Here is a 20078-nt window from a genome sequence, read left to right as displayed (position 1 = left end):
CTTAAAGAAAAAGCACTTTTCTAATAGCAGTAATATATTCCAATGTATTTCAATAGCTTAAAATTAATTAAATGTAGTACAAAGTCTCAAAGTCATAGACACCTTGCTCATTTTCATAAATCACCTAGAACAGCAAAAAATCACCTAGAACAGCAAAATACCTGTGTTTCACTGAACAGCCAACAGTTTCACAGTACACAAGTAATAAGGAGAAAGACTTGTTTGACTGACTGAGACTTACATGTATTGGTGAAGCAGGATCAGGCTGAACGCTCTAAAAAGAAAACAGAAAAAAAAAGGTTTACTTATAGGACTTTGCCTTCGTAGAAGTTAGAAGAGAATTCAGCAACTGGATATGAACTTGTGTCCTACCTTTAGGAGAGAATACTGGCAGCTGGCCATCACAAGACAGAACAACAGAACCCAAATGTCTTTACAGAAACCTTGATTCAGAGTCAGGAATCCAAGAAGTGAAACAAGAACTACTAGAAGGACAGCAAACACATTCTCCTTCACATCTTCGGTCCTATGTGAATAAAAGTGTTAAGAAAAGTACAAATACTTACATATTCATCAGGGCAAGGCAGGTCTATCGTACCTGGTACAATCAATTTACAGAATCTGAGGTTTTGCTCCCAAAACTATATTTTCATGTTTAGAATCATAGAATCATAGAATGTATTGGGTTGGAAGGGACCTTTAAAGATCATCCAGTCCAACTCCCCTGCAATAAGCACTGCAGTAATGCAGTTTAACGGTCCTTTATCCCCAAGCCAAAGACCTTATACACTCTGACAGCTAAAAGGTATAGAAAAAAGGCATATGCAGTGAAGTCCAGTACCCTCCAATCTCGCTTCCCAAATACAATTCCATAGTGGAGTTGATTAGAATGTAGGCAAGTGTAGATATGTTAACAAACAAACAAACAAAACCCCCCAAAAAATCCACCATCACAAAAAAAAAAAAACAAACCACAAAACCTAAACACTTTAAAATGAGGAAGTTAGACATTTATTTAATGAAAAATATATGCCTGACAACAAAGAATTAGATGAAAGACCAAATTTGTAATCTAATGTTTTATTTGTTTTATCTGTGCTATTAGAACATGGAAGCCGAGATAAAAAACTATTTTAATATTCAGGCTGTAACAGAAGAGTTTATCAGCAGATACTTTCCATGAATTGAAACACTGAGATAAGACACCACAGATAAGTAAGTATGTGCTCTGGGCCTAAGCTCCCTGACTATAAAGTCTGATTTCTGCAGTATGTAAAACTGTCATCTGAAATACCTGTTTTGCAGCTCATATCAATGCAGCACCCACACAGCAGCAGCGATAGGAGAGCCAGCAGCCGCTATCTATGTAGCCTGACATGTCTGAAGGTCCTAGCAGTCCCACAGATGACCACATGAGGTCTAATAGCAAAGGGCACTGCCTGAAGAGTCGATGCCAAATGAAATGGAGGGAGTAGAAAAAGGAGAGATGGCAAGACAAGACATTTTCTCTAATCAAATAAACCTGAACTGGAACTGAGGGAGCAGCAGAAAGATCTCTTTCTGAATATCTATTTTCTTTTTAAAAATTGGAGTACTTGTTTTACAGTACCCTGGGACCCTTTCACTTCTATATTTTTGCACAAAAACCTGATTTTTTCCATCACACAGCTCAGAACCATTGGGTCCAACAGCTGAGAGTCAACTGAAGGACTATCCTACAGGCCTGGTGCTCACAAGAATCAGAGTCTCTCCTTAAAAGACGAAAGGTAGCAAGAACCACCAGAACCAACTCTGAAGAAAAGCATATTCTTCAACTTAAAGCAAACAAAAGCACCTATCTACTCCACCTGAATATGAGACACTAATAGAGTGCTCACATTTTCCTTCTCCAGAGGTCTGCATTGCTCTCTGGATGTGTTGAGTCACACACTGTTACAATACATAGAGTTGCATTTTAAAAATGGCTTACCTGTCTAACAGTGCCAGCAAGGCAAGCCGATCATACCAGACTTTAATCCATTTGCCAGGGAATAGAATAAATCTGTAAAACTGCTTGTTCAGTTTCCGCTGTGCTGAAGAGCATGAAGAATCCTCAGGGTCCTGGCTGGGTTGCTTTAAAAACAAACAAACCAGAAATACACAAAACACATTTTCACATTGACATATGGCTGCCAGCAAAACAGGTGTTTAAAAGACCAAATTTACATGAAATTTCAAATTATATTTTTCTCTAAATGGGATAGAAGCAGTATTTATTTTCTCCATTTTAAATTAGAAACAAAGATACCACACCAGCTTAATTATTGCAGATGGACAGAAGCTATATCAATTGTGGAGCTCAACAGTGATAATTTGCTTTAAACATAAATATTCATGAGGAAAAATTTTTTTAGTCCCAATTCACTTCTTGTCTGAAGTTTCTTTTTGAAGATTTTTCCATGCGACAGGCTAATTACGGCACAACACAAAAACCACACATGATAGGACAAATCCTTGGTTTTAACCAAAAAATCAAGCAGCTTTAAGGCCTAAAGGCATGACTTATCAACTCTCCTTCCAGAACACAGCTTTGTTTATCTTTCCTGAGATGTTTCTAATACCACATCAGGTGTGCATCCTCAAGAACAGCAAGAGGAGAAAAAAAAATTGCAAATAAGCACAAACATCATTAGTTTAAGATTCTCTAATCTTACCATCATGATCATAAATCTTTCCTTTTGAATATTGCTTTTGTCAGATTCTAAGGCCTTTTCTTCTTGTCTGTTTGAACTACACATTTCAGTTGTGCTCCAACTCTACACCTGCACTCCTTCACCAGCACTTGTGGGGATGGAGGCTTATCTACAGACCGTCAGTCAAGCCTCAAAGCTAGACAACAGAACAAAAAAAAAATCCTGCAAAGTAGTGATTTCTTTCCAAGGTACACTAATAATTGACTAGGGGGAGAAGGGGAGGAAAAATACAACTTTTTTTTCTTTCAAGAAGAATTTGAGATTCCTAATCACTGTAAAGTTCAGTGGTTTTCAACCTTCTCCTAGCCTCCCACGTTATTAAAGGTAATTAATCAAAATTAGGTAATAAATATATCTGCTATGGAACTCTAGCCAATGTTTACATTATGATTATTTGTGTTAGATTAACTTTCCTAGTCTGAAAAGGGGATTCCTGTGTGAAGTAATTGATCTACTTCTTGAATTGTAACTATTAGCAAAACATAGGGGTTTTTTTAACAATCTGCCCACCTGCACAGATGAATTGTTAAATTTTCTCTTAGGTTATTGGAATAATCTCTAATCTTCACTTTCCAGAAAAAGAATTTTACACATAATTTATATGTGACTTCATGTATTGCTGTGTCACAGCCAGGAACCAACTCAGTGATATCCTCGGCCTGCTGGCAAACGTGCTGTAAAACACGTTAGAGCTTAAGCTTCTGAGAATGAAATTCAAGTTTATGCACTTTATCTCAGGCCTCCAATTGACTAAAAGCACAGAGCCACGCAGCACCGGGTAGCTCAGCCGCTGTCAGCACAGGGCAGTAACTCACTTGTGTTTCTGAGCATTCAGACATGCAAGGGGATGCCGAACTGTTTGGCATTCTTTCATTTATTAACAATTCCAGGTAACTTAAAATCTGTGAGACTGACTGCAATCTTTTCACCATGCCAATTTTAAAAATCTAAGAGTAGTTTAGGTAGTCCAAATTTTACTATTTCTCTTGCCACTTTAAATAAGTCACTTAATTATGGGGCATTTTTAAAGAAAAAAAAAATTAAAATATTACAGTTGCTAATACTGGCACGGCTTTGTTTCTCTTGGGTTCTATTTTGCAACAGAAAGTAATGTGAAATTCAACCAACTGCAACCATTAGCTTCAGTCAGCTAATCTAGACTGCTCACTGCAACTAAATAACCAAAATAAATAAAATCAAAATGATGGCAAAGAGTCCATTAAAAGTACTTGAAGACCTGATTGTTCATTCCCCAGAACAGCTTAACAAGTATTTAACTGAGTCTATAAGGGAAATTTTGGCTCCTCAGGAACTGTAACATTTGGATGAAGTCCATTATGTGAGGCTTGCAATACTTGGGCTGGAGTCAGGTCTTTGAGCTGCGTTTAGGAACGTCTCTGATCCACCCTGAGAAGTCACTAAGTGTAATTGTGCCCCTTATCAAAGAAAGTGATTATAAAAATTCACTTCATAAATTTATATAGTGTCAGAGATAGCCTGAAACCCTAGCTTCTTTGAAATCAGTGACAAAACTTCTCCTGACATACATAGGCTCAGAATTTCATACTTAATGAAAAAAAATTTCAGAAATCAGGATGCTCTGAAATTACTGCCTTGTTACAAACTTGCTATGTGATCTTCAGCAATAGCCTTACTACTTAATGGTGCAATATTCCCAGAAAAAAACAAAAACAAAACCCCAAAAAAACCACCAAGGAATTATAATTGTTCTCCAATTTACAGGCAGTTCACAAGATTATAAATATCTGGAAAACATCTGAGCTGATAAATGGAATTCTCTGTCCAAGTCTGAAATACACAATTCAGAACAATTTCCTGATTTTTAATTTAAAATAATTCCTTCATACAAGTTTGTTCTAGCTTGAAGTTCCTGTGTAAAATTTAAGATGAGAGACAATTAACTGGCATTTTAAGGTTATTCATAAATATCAAACTAGAATTTGCTATGGAAGAAAAGAGAAGGTTAAAGTTATTATAAAAGGAACTGTGAAAACAGATTACAGCCTTAAGCCATTGGTCACAGACCCTGAACACTGCAAAGATCAAGTATATCCACATATTGCCACATACATCCATATATTACTTTGAGGGCCTTTTTCTTTTATCAACTCTATTCAGGAGGTGGCTCTGACATTCCACAACAGACATCCGGAAGTTTTGTTGCCCAAATCAGAAAAGTGAAACCAGACATGAGGTTTTCAGGTACTAATGAATCTGGAGTAAACACTTCATACCATTAAAATCTGGGAGTGTGACTAAAATCCTAACAGCTGTGTCCTCTTTCTTTCAAATGAAATAAGACTGAAGGCAGAAGATTAACTTTTTAGGTGATGGAGTCATTAAGTACTCCCCTAGGACACTACTCTACATCTCCAGAAAGTAGCTGAATTACATCCATCAACATAAAATACATCATTTTCTGCATGAGCAATACCAGGCGAAGTAGTATAGAAAAATCAACAAAACTGTCTCAGGAATAAGTCTGCAGCATTTGTTTATAAAGCAGTTTATCAAAATGCTAGAAATTGAGATATTACAATGTACCCGTGGGCTTTCTGAAAGGGTCCTTCGTGCCACCATCAGTAGGAGCTGCTGCTGAAGTGCGCTCGCTGCTTGATCTCCAGAAGACGGTTCTTGGCTCTCTGAAGTGGTGGTACTAGAGGAGCTGAACTGTATTTCACTGTGCACAGAGGGGAAAAAGGAAAGAGACTGTTTGAAGAAGCAGTGTTTTCCTAGCATTTCTGAAACACTAGAGGAGGAAGCCTGTAATTACGTTCCTGGTTGGCTCACGGGCCATGAAGCCTTCCAACTCCATATCCAAAATCTAGCCCAGGCCCACAGAGCAGTTAACACCCAGGTTTAGAAACACATGGTCTACTACATCCACCACATAGAAACAGACACTTCATTATCATCATTCTTCTCATCTTTAGATGAGCACCTCAATGAATCACACTTCATAAATGTCTTTTTCTGTTCACTGACAATAGCTCAGGTCAAGAGCTACTTATCTATAGAGCAAAACTGCAAGGTAGCTACTGCAGAGATCCTGGCTTAGCTTTCAAATGAGCTCACTTAGGTACCAAGCTTTTCTGGCCTCATCTGCACTGAATTCAGTGAGTACTAATTTACCTTACTGAGCATTCAGGCTCTAAGAACTTCCTTCTGCCCTAGCAACAAGACATGAGCTAATTCACATAAGGCTATCTCAGATATCTTCTGTACTGAGCATAAACTCACACTGAGAGGGCCCTGAACAAAATGCTATTTTTTTTCCTGTTTACTGCTTTATGCTGTAGATGAAGCACTTAAACAGTTCACTTGAGGAAATCTGCTCTTATAGCAGTGATATCTGTTAGTGTGCCACGATGACGTGACTGAGTGAGTCTCAGCAAGAACTATATTGAAATGAAGTAATTGTTACTCGGGCAAAAGAACTACTTTGAATACTTTTTGCTTATTCTCTTCCAAATGGGGTTTATACATCAGGCGCCCTGCTCTGAGCTCATTGCTCCCCTGCCTCTGGATGCCTGCCTTGGGCTCTTATTACTTTCATATCTGCATGAGGCAAAAGCACCTCAGTGCTTATGCAAGGTAGCCAATACCTATTGTTCCTAATTTCCATAAAGGAAAGACAAGCAGGAGGAAACTAGAGTGATCTGCTTATAGTCAGCCAGGAAATCTGTGGTAGGGCATAAAACTCTCATCCTTCACATCCTGTGCCTGCCTCTAAGCCACCTTATTAATTTGAGTGAACTTGACCTTCCTTGCTTGTGGGCACTAATTTCTCAAGCCTGTCACGTAACCCTTGGTACAACCTTGAGACCATCCTGCCCAAAACTGGCTGTTAACTTGAGCTGCAGTGTCTAGTGCTATGCTGGTATAAGGTTCAACGCCTGGATTACTCAGAAGCAGGGCTGAAGAGTCATACCAACAGCTTGCAGCACACACGCTTTTTCTCCTTCTCCCCTCCAGGTCTTGCTAGCTCTGCCTGGACCAACAGGAACACCAGCAGCCCTCGGGATGCCACCAGAGGAGCCACCCTGCCTCTGCTCTCTGAGCCAGGTAGTTCAGTTTTTTCAAGACCTTGACTGCTATCAGGCTTGGATTCTGGATGTGATGTTCACCATCTGCCACTCCAGCAGAGCTCTCAGCTGACCAGAAATGAGAGCACCCCATGTTCCTGATCCTAATGGCTTCCTCTGCGCTCCCCACTGCTCCTGTGACAGGCAGAAGCATGATCTGCTCCACAGAGTCAGTCAGCTGTCATATTCCCTTTGGACAATATTAGGAAATGAGGACTTGGACTAATGCAACCCACTTGATGTCCCAGCCACAGGGCAGCCCTCCATCAGAACATATGTCCTTTGTGTGCCTTGTTTAGCACCTTGTCAGCAGTCAAAAACAAAAGAGCACAGAAGGGATGGGAACAGATCCAAGATCCTGGATCTCATTCAACAGACTGAGGCAGACAGAGAGAGGAGGAAGGCTAGAGGCATGCTTCCCAGGAGGAAGATTCCCACAGATAAGGACTACAGAGGACAGTCATGCATTCTGCACATTCTGAAGTGCCCTACTCAAGGACGACCTTGTCCAGCTTGAAGGAAGGCAACTCTCTGTTTGGTTTTTTTTTTTTGTTTCCTCAGGATGAGCTGTCCTGGTCCTTGTCTTTGTGGGTGCAACCCTGGACCTCCCCATTCACAGCACGAGGAAGACAAGCGTAGCCTAGGGTACAGAGGAACAGTACTCTGGGAATTCCTGCCCAAAAGGTGACTCAACAAAACAGCAGAGGAACAGAACAGTGGCTGCTCATGTCTTCCTAAATGATGAGTTAATCTCCAGTAACTTTCTGCATCTTTAGCTGTCTTTCTACAAATGCCAAGTGGAGTCGAGAGTATTTCTAGATTGAAGCATGTCTTTTATCCCACGTTTACCAAGAATGGAAATGGCAGAAGGACAGATAGATAGGCCAAGATATTCCCCTGGTACTCTGCTCTATCAGTTTTCAGAAATTAAAATACTTTTACTCATAAGATGACTTCCAAGAATAAACTTAAGAGATCAAATCATCTCCCACCAGACTTGAAGATAACTGAAAAGCCAAGAAAGCCCATTGTCTGTTTTCTGTTTACAGAAAAAAAAAATCATAGCTCCACCTATCAGCAACCAGCAGAAGAGTCCACAAGCAGCTGGGACACTGAAGGGGGAAAAAGTCAAAAACTTCATAGGCCTGAAAAGTCAATTAGAGTTGAGAAATTGGGAAGGCAGAGATAGCAAAGCAACAATTGCAAAATCAAAAGCCATCATCTGGCCCTCATCTGCCTCCTATGCATTTTATCCATCAGCCTCATCTCTGTCTCTCTTCTTATTCTTTCCTCATCTTCTGTTCCCCTCAGCTTGTGTTTGCTGTTTTTTCCTCCATATCCCTGTTTTCCACACAATCTCCTTCTGACATTCACTTGCTTCCCTCGATGCTGAATCACTTGCACAGCTACTGAGAAGCTGTATGACTTTTCTGATGGCATCACTATCACACTGACAGCAAATGTGATAGTGGTGTTTGTGTTTTTGTAAGCCTATAAACTAGATTCCATAAATTTATTACCATATATAAATAGGAGGAAACACTCTCTAATCATAAAATCATTATAACAGAGCTGATCGCAGTATAACATGAAATCTTGTTAAATAGAAAATCTGTTCATTTACAGAATCAAATTAATGTTATCAAGATCTACTACAGTAAACTGCACTGCTAATGTAAGCAAAGGTATAATTGAACTAAATTTTGAATAATAAATTATTAACTAAAAATATCTTTAATAAACATGCAACCTGTGCAGGTCAAATGTAAAAGATACACAGCACCCTCTATCGACAACTTTTTATAAAGTCAAGAATTTTTTCCTGGCTCGTAATTCAGTTTTGTAAGAACACTGAGTAAACATAAGCTAGTTGAGCAGTCGTACAACACTGAAAATGTTTTAGTACAACCACACAGCACTGGAAAGATCTTTCTTCTCCCTCTCTGACTATTCTGTGACAGTTGCCTTACACTGCTGACACTTTGGCCCAAGCCATGCAAATACAACCCAGCTGAAGTCATCCCCTTTGTTAAGGATTAGCTAACCTTGAGTCTGAACACCTCTCAAGGTAAGCTTATTATACAGGCAGACCACACAATTACTAAGAATTCGCCGTTAATAAAGTCATTTTGCAGGCTGGGCTGAATTTCATTTAACATGCATATAGGAGAAAGGACAAGGAGTCTTGTAACCAATATCACAACAGGCACACTGACAAAGCACCTTCCTCTTGGTCCTCAAGCGCCTAGAACCAGGAAGATCCTACTAGACTGCTTCAGGCAGCTACCTGGGTCACTAAAAAGCTTAACAGTTTGTAACATAAATATCCACAGAGATAATCATATAGGTGAAAGCGATTGGTAATACTCAATAAAACACCACACAAGTCAAAGTAGCTATGACTGTGACATTTGAGGAAGAGCCAGAGTGATGCTCAAGAGTTGGGAAGCTCCCCTTCTGCACATCCAACAAGCAGCCACTTCTGAGGCATTGGACTGAGGCGCATTCAAAGTACTTGCTGAATCGAGACCTGAGCAATCCAGTTCAAATGCCCTTTTGCATTCTTTCAAAACGGTCAGAGTGCAGTACAAACATAGGTGTCTGAACTGACACTGGAAGTATTGGATCAACAGCAGCCCATAGCTCGCTGATGGTGCTTCTGTTACTCAATCCATTGCTGATGTCTTCCCACCAGCTTAGCAGCTTTGCTCCTTTTCCCCTAAAATGTCTCCCCTGTCATTTCAAGTCCAAATCACTTCTACATCTCATCACATAAGTCTCTTGCTACATCTCTACTCATTGCTCATCAGGTCTCCACTACAAAGCTGCCAGCATTAATCTGACCACAGTATTGCACAATTCAGGACTGAGATTAAACCCACTAGTAGCAGATACTGCCTTTTTAAGCAGCAGATGATTTACAGTTTCCAATTGTACTACTATATAACAAGTCTTAAAAAACTAAAAAGCAACTTAAAGTACATAAAAAACTGAAATAACCAAAAACGAGAGGAGCAGTAAGACTAGATAATGATGTGACAAACCTAATCATAGCCAACGTGGAAAAATTGTGAAGAAAATGAGCCAATCTTCACTTTTTCTGTAGGAAATTAATTATATTCTTTATTAAACTATTAATTCAGAGTGCATATTTTATCTTTCCTTAGTGGTTATTGCTGAGAGGAGCTCAAGCTACAGATGAAATCTTTCAAACAATCTTGTGCACATTTTGCTACTCATGCAAAAGGAATTGGGGAGCATTTTTGGTATTTGTTTTAACTAACACCACCACCTCTATCAATAATCAGGTAGAATACTCCAGTTTACAGAATGGGAAAGCTGGATGTACTGATTTACTGATATTATAGACAGAAAAGGATACGAGATCACTGATAAAGTTTCACAGTGGACTACAAAATGAGCACTAGTACCTGTTAAGTTCATGAAGTCAGATACTATATGCAGACAAAAGTGCCTTGCAGAGCATGTTTAGCAGTGATGTTGCAGGCAGTATGAAGGCAGGACGTTAGGCACGCCTTCTTACCTAGGTGTTGTAAGAATGGGATCCATTCAGTACACCCTTACTTCTCTGTATTTAGAATTTTTTTTTATTTTGATAATAAGCACATAAATCGATAATTTGTAAGCCTATTTCATTTCAGAGCAGAGATAAATGTACTAACAACTTAAACAGCACATACTAGCTAATAAACTAGAGGATGCATTTTGCAAAGATGCAGCTTTACTGGAATTAATGCATTAACAGCACCCACGGCTCCATTATCTCCAGAGTCTTTTAAAACATCCCTTTTAGTTCTCCTTATGAAAGGGTGGGAGAAGGGAAGAGAAAAGTCAGTCCCAAAAGCTGAGGGACTACCGAAGATCTTAGTCCTGAGCAGGATTTCGCTGCCATCGTGTGGCAGCATGGCCCCCTCTAATCTCCAAGACTCATTCTGTTGAAAACACGCATTTCCCTACTTTGTGTCCACAGAGTGAAAGAGGGGCTGAAAAACACCTACAAATACAGGAGAGGCTTTTAGCTGGCCAAGCTTAGACAAAGGTTTCCTCTTGTCTCTAGCAAGCCAGCAGAAAAATGCTACTGAGTTTTGTAATGAGCACTTTTCAGAAAAATCAATGGCCTTATTATAATTCAAACACTACCATTTTCAGCATGGACATGCACACACCACGCTCATTAATGTGTTCAAGCAGCATCATGCTCAGGTGATCAGCTCATCTGAAATCACTGAACCTCAAAAGGAACGATACAGCGTTCGTCGCATCCATTTCAAAACATGCTCAGCTGCAGAACTGCACAACCTGGCAAGCAGCTTTAAGAAATCTTTAAGAGTCAGCAGCCTATTACTAGAACAGTGGGTGATCTTTGTTATTTTGGTTACCTTGCTGAGAAATAGAAAGATGCTTTAGTAACACACATTTTGTCATGCTAAAATGGCATTTTGAAACACTAAAAATAAACTAAAAAAGTCTACTTATAAGTCTATTCTCCTATGAGGAATAAACCCCAAGGGTTCAGGGAATTTTCCAGCAGTGAACATACTTAACTATTAATGGATTTATACAGGAGACATACAGTACCGCTAAATCATTCAGATAGATACTTTCACGTAGTATAATGCACTCAAGCAGCTTATTCAGGGATGTGATTGTAAATCAAATAAGTTAACTCATTGATTTGAAGTTCTCTCTTTTGCCCAGGGCCAGAAACACTAGCATGCCACAGCTATACTGGCAGGTAACTGAAAATTATTTTTTTAGTACTTGTTAGCTACTATATTGCTGCAACTACTTCTTTTTAACCTATTGCCATGTGTAATAATAAACCACATGTAAATACAACTATATATGTATATACATTATTTTAATAATTATATACATGAATTTAAAAATATACAAGATGTCAAGATAGCAGGAGAAAGTGCAAACTAGAATAATTATTTTTTTAAAGGTATACAGCAAGTTAGGTGTATATATACAATTGATTTCAAGTGAAAGTCCAAATGTCTCTTAGGCAGGAAGGAGAATCTACAGCTAAGATAGAAAGATGTTGCTTTTTTTTTTTCCTCAGGACTGAGCAATCATTCTTTCTGCTCCAGTTCTCAGATATTTCAGCTGCATGCCATATATCCATTTCCGTGGCCTATCTTATGTATTTATTGTAAACTCCAGCTTCTATTACACACATGCAGCACAGCAGCCTCCTGATGCAATTTATGGCTACTCCTACTGTTGCCAGACACATGAAGTGATAAACTGCAACAAGAGGTCCAGCACTTAAACCTATATATGAATTTGAATGAATCAAATGCTTCTGCATCACAAAGTTGAATCGCTGTCTGTAAAAACTTGGATTATTCTGAACAGACACCAACTCTATCCCCTTAAAATCAATCGATGTGTATAATGATACCATTTTGCACAGAATTGGGCGTTTCAGAACGGTTTTCTTCTCAGGAATTTAACACAGGAGAGAAGGAAATGGGCTTAAGTATATAAGCAGTATCCATATAAACTGCATTCTCTAAAACCCAGAGAATTTCTTGAAAGAGATGTTAATGGCCAAATGCTTCCACAGCTCTTGTGGGCACAAGTCCATTTGGCTTTAGAAGATCTAATACTTGATTTCAGAGACGGAACTGGCCTATCCTCAAAATTTATACTGAATGTTGTGTTCAAGGTTTCTCTAAACACCATTCATTTTTATTACTAACAACACAATTTTAAACACAGTAAAATCTGGAATACATTTTTGGTAGGAGCAAAATTACATAGAAACTAACAAAATAGTAAAGTGTAAACATTAGTGCCCTCAAGTTTATTGTAAGCTTACTTTCCTGTTTTTCACAACATGAGTGAAAGAAACAGATGTGGAGAGGTTTATGAACTCCATCACTGAATTATAAAATTACTATCTCACTTATTCATAATTGAAAAGAGTGGTCAAATATTCAAATTTTCAAACTCTGGCAGTACATTAGTTCAGTATTTGATACTTGGGAAAGAAAACTACAACAGTTTACATTAGTTGAACAGAGTTTTTCACAGATGTGAAACCAGGAAAGATAACATGCCTATAGACAAACCTCTTACATTCAAGTCATTTAGAAAGACAAGTCAATATTTCACACACATGTTGATGAAAGCTGTATTACTGACAGGTGTCAGATACTGACACATTTTTCTTTGATAGGTATGTACACATGCAGAGAGGTTGCTTGACCTTCTAAACAAGAATCCCAGTATGTAAAGAAAGCACATTTAGAGAAGTAAACATGTTTAAAATTACTCATTAGCCTGGTATAGCAAGTATGCATAGAATATATGATCGCAGATAAATTTATATATTGGCATTGATATATACCTTATGGCCCTACAAGCCTCTCTACTGGAGACAGATCATGCAAATCATGCAAAAATCATTAATACTATTATTGTAATTACTGACATTTTAGGGGTTTATGCTTTCACTGATATTTATGAGCCACCTCACATGTAATGCCTAGATAACATGATAGCTTACATTTATCTTTTTGACTACTTATCAAAACTCAGTTATTTAATTATAAGACAAATTCAAGGTAATTAAAGAAATTCCTAGGAAACGTCTGCTTTCTGTCACAGAGTGCAGACAGCAAAGGTGTGTCAGTGACACCTCCTTATTCACAAGACATTTATTAACTCCAACTTGTTTCTCCTGGCCCCAGAAAACAGCCATATACCTCTAACAATGCTTTAATTTGTACATTCTTTCACCTCCTATTTTTAAGGAAGTGTTACTGTTAATGACTGTGAGGTTTACTTTGTATTGCCAATCTAATGGGAAGAATTTTAACTTGAAATCATAACTGTTCTGTACATATAAAATGTTAAACATAGTGATCATTTGATGAAAAATCAAACTAACCATGCAAAAATGGCAGTTCATGCTTATACCAGGTGCTCATTTTACACAAATGTGAACTTTCTCATCCTTCTCTACCTTCTCAGAAGCCAGCCATGTTCCCAGACCACACGACATAGAAACCTTAAGGATTCACTGTAAGAGAGACAAAGGCTACTAAAGAACTTAATGTAATGGGGCAGAAGAATGTTTTCCAGAATGAGAAAGTCATTTTCAATTTCTCACCCCAAAACAGATTCAAATGGTCTTTCTGTAACTGGTTTCTAATGTAATCCATGAGCTGAGAATACAGTTTACACTTTCTGTCTTGTCAAAGCCTGTCAGAAAGCAATTTATGGCTAAAGGTGAAGTTGGCAAGGTAACGGAAGCATCAAATTTAGAGGCAATTAGCTCTGCAGGGAGCTCATTCCACAGGGACTGCTGGCAAGAGGTGTTGCTGGCAAGATAACAGACAAAAGTGGTGTCAGGTTAATTACATGGGCAATAATTGGGGAATTGATTAGCTACCTGCCAGTGTTTAAATAGCTCACCAAACTCAGAAACAAGAATGACCTGCCAAAGTGAAGGTTAAGATGGAAAAGGAATTATCCTTTTTTGGTGTTCATTACAATATAAGGACCTCCGTTAAATTTAACTTGCCTAACTTAAGTTTTGAAATATTTTAAAAGCTGGACTACTAGACTGATGAGAGACAAATGTGGAGACAATTTAAAACAATTCTAGTTCTCAGTAACTCTTGGCAGAATTAAGGAATAACTTTAGAAATTATTAATAAAAGTGTGTTTATGCTACATTCAAGAAGGTCTGAAAATTTCTAGGACAAGGATTGCAGATACAGGTAGTATCTTTTATTAGGCCAATTACAAAATTGAAAATACAAACAAACAAAACAAAAAAAAATAGAATCTGGTAGAATATATATTAACACTGATAAACTGGAGAATACTCCAAAGATCAAATATAAATACTCCAAAGAGCCAAAAAGAGGTGATGACTGCTGATACTTGAATCCAGTCAACTCCTTCACACAGTGTTGCTTTCAATGTTAAGGAGCCTCTGAAGGAAGTAATCACAAACTCCTTCAAACTTGGACATCTGCTTTCTCTGGCACATCAAAATCCATTGTGGTCCACATAGCTCTTTACAAGTAAAGGAAGGGCAGGAAACACGCAAAAGCAAAGAACAAAAAAAAAACAACCCGTAACACAGCATCACTTCTGTGACAGGGCAGCATTGTCAAGACTTTGCATTATTTGTGAGCAATGGATTTCAGAAGCCATGCCAAGAAGATAAGATAAAATATTTACAGGCCATAGAAACACTACTTTAATTTCAGTTCCTAATAATCTATTGTGAAATGCCAGACCGGTTAAGACTTTACTACTGGAGCAGACAATAATAGGACTCAACAGACAGAAATAGCAAGTTATAATTTGAATTTAAGATCATTAAACATTAGTTAGTCTGCCTGAAGGCTTTCTTTAATGGCTTTTTTGAGTAATATTTAAATAACTTCTCCAGTTTCGCATAACTTAGTTAAGAGGTATTTACCTATGGCCAATTCATAAGGCAATTACATTATTCTTGACAATCCAGCCAGAATTCGTACCCTCCCCAGTCAAAATTCCTTCCCTCTTTACAAGCTGCAGTGTTACCCAGAAGTTACCTAAGCATGGCAGCACCTCTGATCTGCTGCTTCTCCAAACAATGCCCCCAAAGCAAGAGGCCTCTTGCCATCACCTGGCCTGGGCCAATTCTCCTCCTCACAGAGAAGCACATCAGGGCATGGCCCATGCACATCCGCATAGTTACTCCACTGGCTCAACTCAGTTTGAAAAGCCAAATTTTCCCTTTACGAGCAACTCAATCTTAATACTATAAAGCAAGCATGATTGGTGAAAATTATTTTAAGAGCTTATACACATCTACTGCAGATCTATCTGTTGTTCTCCACAAGCTTATTCTAAATCCTGAAATTTGGGCTCCCCAAGATCAAAACCCTACCCCTATTCAAGGAGAATGCCACCTCTTATGTCCAGGCATTAATTTTCTCCTGCATCCTTTGACCTCATAACATCTACTTTGGATGGTTCATTACTGGATTCAGACACCAAGCCTAAGCGTGGTGGTGTTGTTTCTGCACTGTCTCAAGTACTCATGAAGAAGTAATGTCAGAGTTGTCACCTTCTCCTTAGTTAACTTTCTGATGGGCTAGGAGATAAGCTAAGGACATCTCAGAGGTGCTTTCCATGTCTCTTTTCTAATATCCTTCTGTAACAGCAGCACTTCCTGTTGGTATGGACTACTTGCGCAGTGAACATCTCCATCAGAGGAGGGCCCACGCTAAGGGAATAATTTCTGTTGAGAGTTCTCCACAGATATAACAGAAGAGATTGTAACTGAAGTGATCACGCCTTATGCTTTATTTTATTCTGTTTGCCTTTTTCTTCAGTATAAAGAGACCCTTAGTTGATAACTGTGACTATTTGGCTTATCTTTAACCATGGATAAGAAAGTAACCTGATATAAATGATGTGCATGCCTGCAGATGGGAATGAGGGAAGGGAGGAAGGAAAGATGTCTCATTCCTGAACTGTCTTTAAAGAAGATTTGCCCCTCTATTTTCTATAATCTGTACATGTTCCATATTGTCTAAATACAAAATTACTTGATAGTAAACACCTGAAGAAGAAATAAAAACCCTTTCCATGCTGCCCTCCAATCTACGCACAGACAGTAAGAACTACCCATTGAACAAACAGCTCTCACTAATCTCCCTGGCCTAATTGTATTACAATCTGGCCTTGCAAAAACCAACTTGGGCACGCTTCATGCTTCCTTGTCCTGTTTCCTTTTTTTTCATGTGAACTGCTTTGTACTTTCCTCCACGCTGCTCTGTTCTTGGAAAAGCTCTTGTGTCCCCAATGACTCTCATACAGAAGCAGTCCTGGTAATCCACTCATAGTTGCTGTCCTGTTCTGTTCCACAGTCTGAGCTCCCACCGTACTCTGAGATTTCCAGCAAAGGTGCCGAGCTTTAGAAATTAAACACATGCAAATGGCTGCAGAGGACATCTGAACTTGCTTTTGTTAACAGCATTTAGCAGACTCCTTAAAAATAATTTATACCTCTAGAGGTCTACAAACCACAAACTAGAGACCAGCATTTAACATAGTACAGGAAGAGAGGGATGTCACGTAAGCATCTGGCAAAGACAGATTCAGTAGGACTTCTTATATGAGAAGGAAAATTGTTCTTTTGATAAAAAACATTAACTGATAAATGTCAGGGGACAGTAAACTATTTCTGAATTTAGGCCAGATTCAAGTTCATAATTTTATGATTGGAAGAGGAGGGGAGTTTTCTGTGCAAGGTGAAACAAAGATAGCTGCAAGAGTTAAATAGCCCTGTTTGGGGGGGGCTATTTGATATTAGGTCAAAATTGAACTTTACCAGGTTGGTGTGTTTTTATTTTGCTAAAGATAGACAAAAAATTCTACTTTAGAGTAATTATTATTTTAAAATCTTTGCCATCTATTAAAAGCATTATACTCGTGTCTCTCATAACAGTATTCTGTACAAAATGCTAACGCTGTTCTCAGCACAGTCCCAAGCTTTTCAAGTCTCCACTGAAAGACAAACACTTTAAAAACAATATTTACTATTAACAATGATTCTTCTCACCCCCTCACTCATCTTCTCCAAATGCTGTATAACAGTATATATAGCAAAACCAAAATTATTTAATAAAAATACTTAGGAATAGCTAAAATTCTTTTTACAGATATGCAAACAACAGATCACATAGGAGAGTGTGGAAACCACAGCAACAAATATGAGATTTATGTGGATCACTCCGAATAAGACCTCTGAAAAAAGAGAATTTTTCAGATAACCTTTTCAGAGTGGCAAACTAGCATTAGAGATTTTATGCAAGGTGAAAGGCTCTGCTGCCAGAACCCACAAGAAGCAGTGTCACCGGCTGATACTGACACAGCACTAAAACTCTACAAAGGACCCAACAGGCATGAGAAGCAAGCAAGACAAGGTTGAAAGAACAGCTGGCAACAGTCCCACTGACTTTGATTTATTTGCAGTCTTATTCATAACCACCACGCTTGACTTCGGCTGTTCCCAGAAAGTAATGAAAGCGCACTGGATAGTTTTGGTTTTCTTTTTCACTTTTCCTTATCAATATTCTTACAAAGCAGTCATTGTTTTAGCACAGAACAAGAAATGCATGCTTTGACATCTCTAGAATAGGTTAGCATATTTATTCTCCAGTACTGCTCTTCACATGCATCTTTCACAGCTACAATCACTTTCACAGCTTCTAGCAATGAAAACTTTTAGATTTCTAAAAATAAGGGCTTACTTACTGAGCATTTGAAATACAATCACAATTTGATAGCTGATGTCGAAAATTTCCTTCCTTCTGACAGCCAGCCTTTAAATAACAGGATCTAATTTCACCTTTGGAAAATGCAGAGGAAAAAAAAATCAGTTCAGTGACATGATCATTTGGTTTAAAAAGTTTATAAAAAATATATTCTAGGTTCAGAACATTTATAAATACAGTTTTCTGTCTGGGCATTAGGATTATTTTAGACTTCAGAAAGCAAACTAGCATTTGAACAACTGAAAACCTGAGACAAATCAAAACACAGAAGCTACAGTGAAAATTTAGAAGGCATGTAAAGCAAATGCTACACAAATCAGTGTAAGGTCACTGTAAAATACAAAATCATCAATTTTTCTCTTTCAGTTCACAAAGGTGAGGTCAAGAGGTACAGAGCAGGAAGAAGTTCTGCTACAAGTGCAGCCACTCTTACTCCCTTCTTGCATAGGCAGCAGAAAATGAAGGGTCACTGCCCACTGACCCAGAGGCCGTGCCATCTGCTGTTTTTGGCCCCACAGCACACCAGGAGCTACAAGCAGGGCCAGGAGGAACTGGCAGGATACCAAAGCATCTCAGAGGTCACAAACCGACCTACCAGAATCACTCATTCCACACTGGTTTTGAAGGCAGCTTTAAGGGAAACACAGCTTCTGGGAACAGCTGCTTTTCAGATGTATGGGTCAGTACCTCACAGGGCACTACACAGAGTTCAAACAAGCCGTCACCACGTACATTACAGCTTCAGCCTCTAGGAATAGCTGCAGAGCAGCAGCACACCAAGCACAGGCATGGGGCAAGAGCAGGTCACTCATTAATTCTCTTGAAGGGGGTAGCAGACCACAACTCAAAACAAGAGCAACCACCACCTTATCAGAGAGTTCAGTCTGAGCCAGCTGAAGAACAAATCAGTAAAAAGAGGAATGTTTTCCCCAGCCAGTGCAAAATTCCTCACCAGGCAGAAAGCTCCAGGGATTCTGCTGCAAAGAGAGAAGCAGTCTTCTGGCCTAGCCAGCATTTTTTGAGGATGATGTTTGGAAGATAAACTTCATGCACCTCAGGCCTGTGATAGTCACTGGTGAAAACTAGTTATTGCTGATCTGATGTTAAATTACTAAGCCCTTTTCTTTCATGCACACAGAAAAACATGCAATCAGTAACAGACAACAGAAATATCCTTCCAGGGCATCTAAAGTTTCTTTAGAAATTTCCTCACACATTGTAACTATTCCAAGTACAGAAACTCACCATTTTCATCTATGAACACGTGCATTGCATCCACGGATAGCTCATCTTGCACAGATGCCTCAGGTCCACTTATTACTTGCAAGACAGAACTGTCTTGCTGAGAAGTTACCCGGTAGATTATCTGTCTTTGCCTGTTGCCCTGGTAACTTGACACAAAAATTTTTCAAAACTACTATGAGGAACTTTTTTCTTGTTCTCAATAAAACAAAAAGAAAGAGAGGTTAATTAAAAGTTTATGTCATTTCTACTCAGTGAAACAAAACAGCTTACATCATATCTTTGAAGTACAAAATTGTAAAGTAAACTGGCCTTACAGTGCTGCAAATTTGGCAGACTCTGGTAGCACCGGACTAGTACTAGCACGATCTTGGCTTTGTGCATCTGATCTTTCCTGTTTAGGAAGTTGCTCACAGTGCTTTTCTGTTCCCACCATTTCTTCTTTTCTCTCCGTCGTCTGGCTATCTGGAAAACAGGGCAGTGAAGTGGAGCCACTCTCTGCAGATAACTGTCAAGAGTTTTGTTCATTAACTACTGAACAAGAGCATCTAAAACAGAAAAGCTAAAATGCTACAGTAAATACAAGTTTTATGGAAAGCATTAAAATTACTTAATACAATCACGGAAATCTGGATGAGGAGGTACTCGGTCTGGAGGAGGCTGTGTGAATGGGTTTT

At 38.7% G+C, this 20078-nt stretch overlaps 1 protein-coding gene across 1 annotated transcript; it reads right to left on the bottom strand.

Moving 5' to 3' along the window:
* Positions 1-241: 241 nt before the first annotated feature.
* Positions 242-19620, bottom strand: LOC104548194 (pecanex-like protein 2; the record flags this gene model as incomplete). The annotated part of the gene is made up of 6 exons (XM_010194141.1): positions 19405-19620; positions 18140-18233; positions 5298-5433; positions 1970-2112; positions 373-526; positions 242-274 (listed from the first exon to the last, which is right to left on the bottom strand). Coding segments are annotated over exons 1-6 (585 nt in total), but the record flags the coding sequence as incomplete, so codon positions are not given.
* Positions 19621-20078: the final 458 nt, after the last annotated feature.

The sequence above is a fragment of the Mesitornis unicolor genome, unplaced genomic scaffold (genome assembly GCF_000695765.1).
Source record: "Mesitornis unicolor isolate BGI_N332 unplaced genomic scaffold, ASM69576v1 scaffold46931, whole genome shotgun sequence".
NCBI lineage: Eukaryota > Metazoa > Chordata > Aves > Mesitornithiformes > Mesitornithidae > Mesitornis > Mesitornis unicolor.
This window is presented reverse-complemented; position numbering and strand designations above follow the sequence as displayed.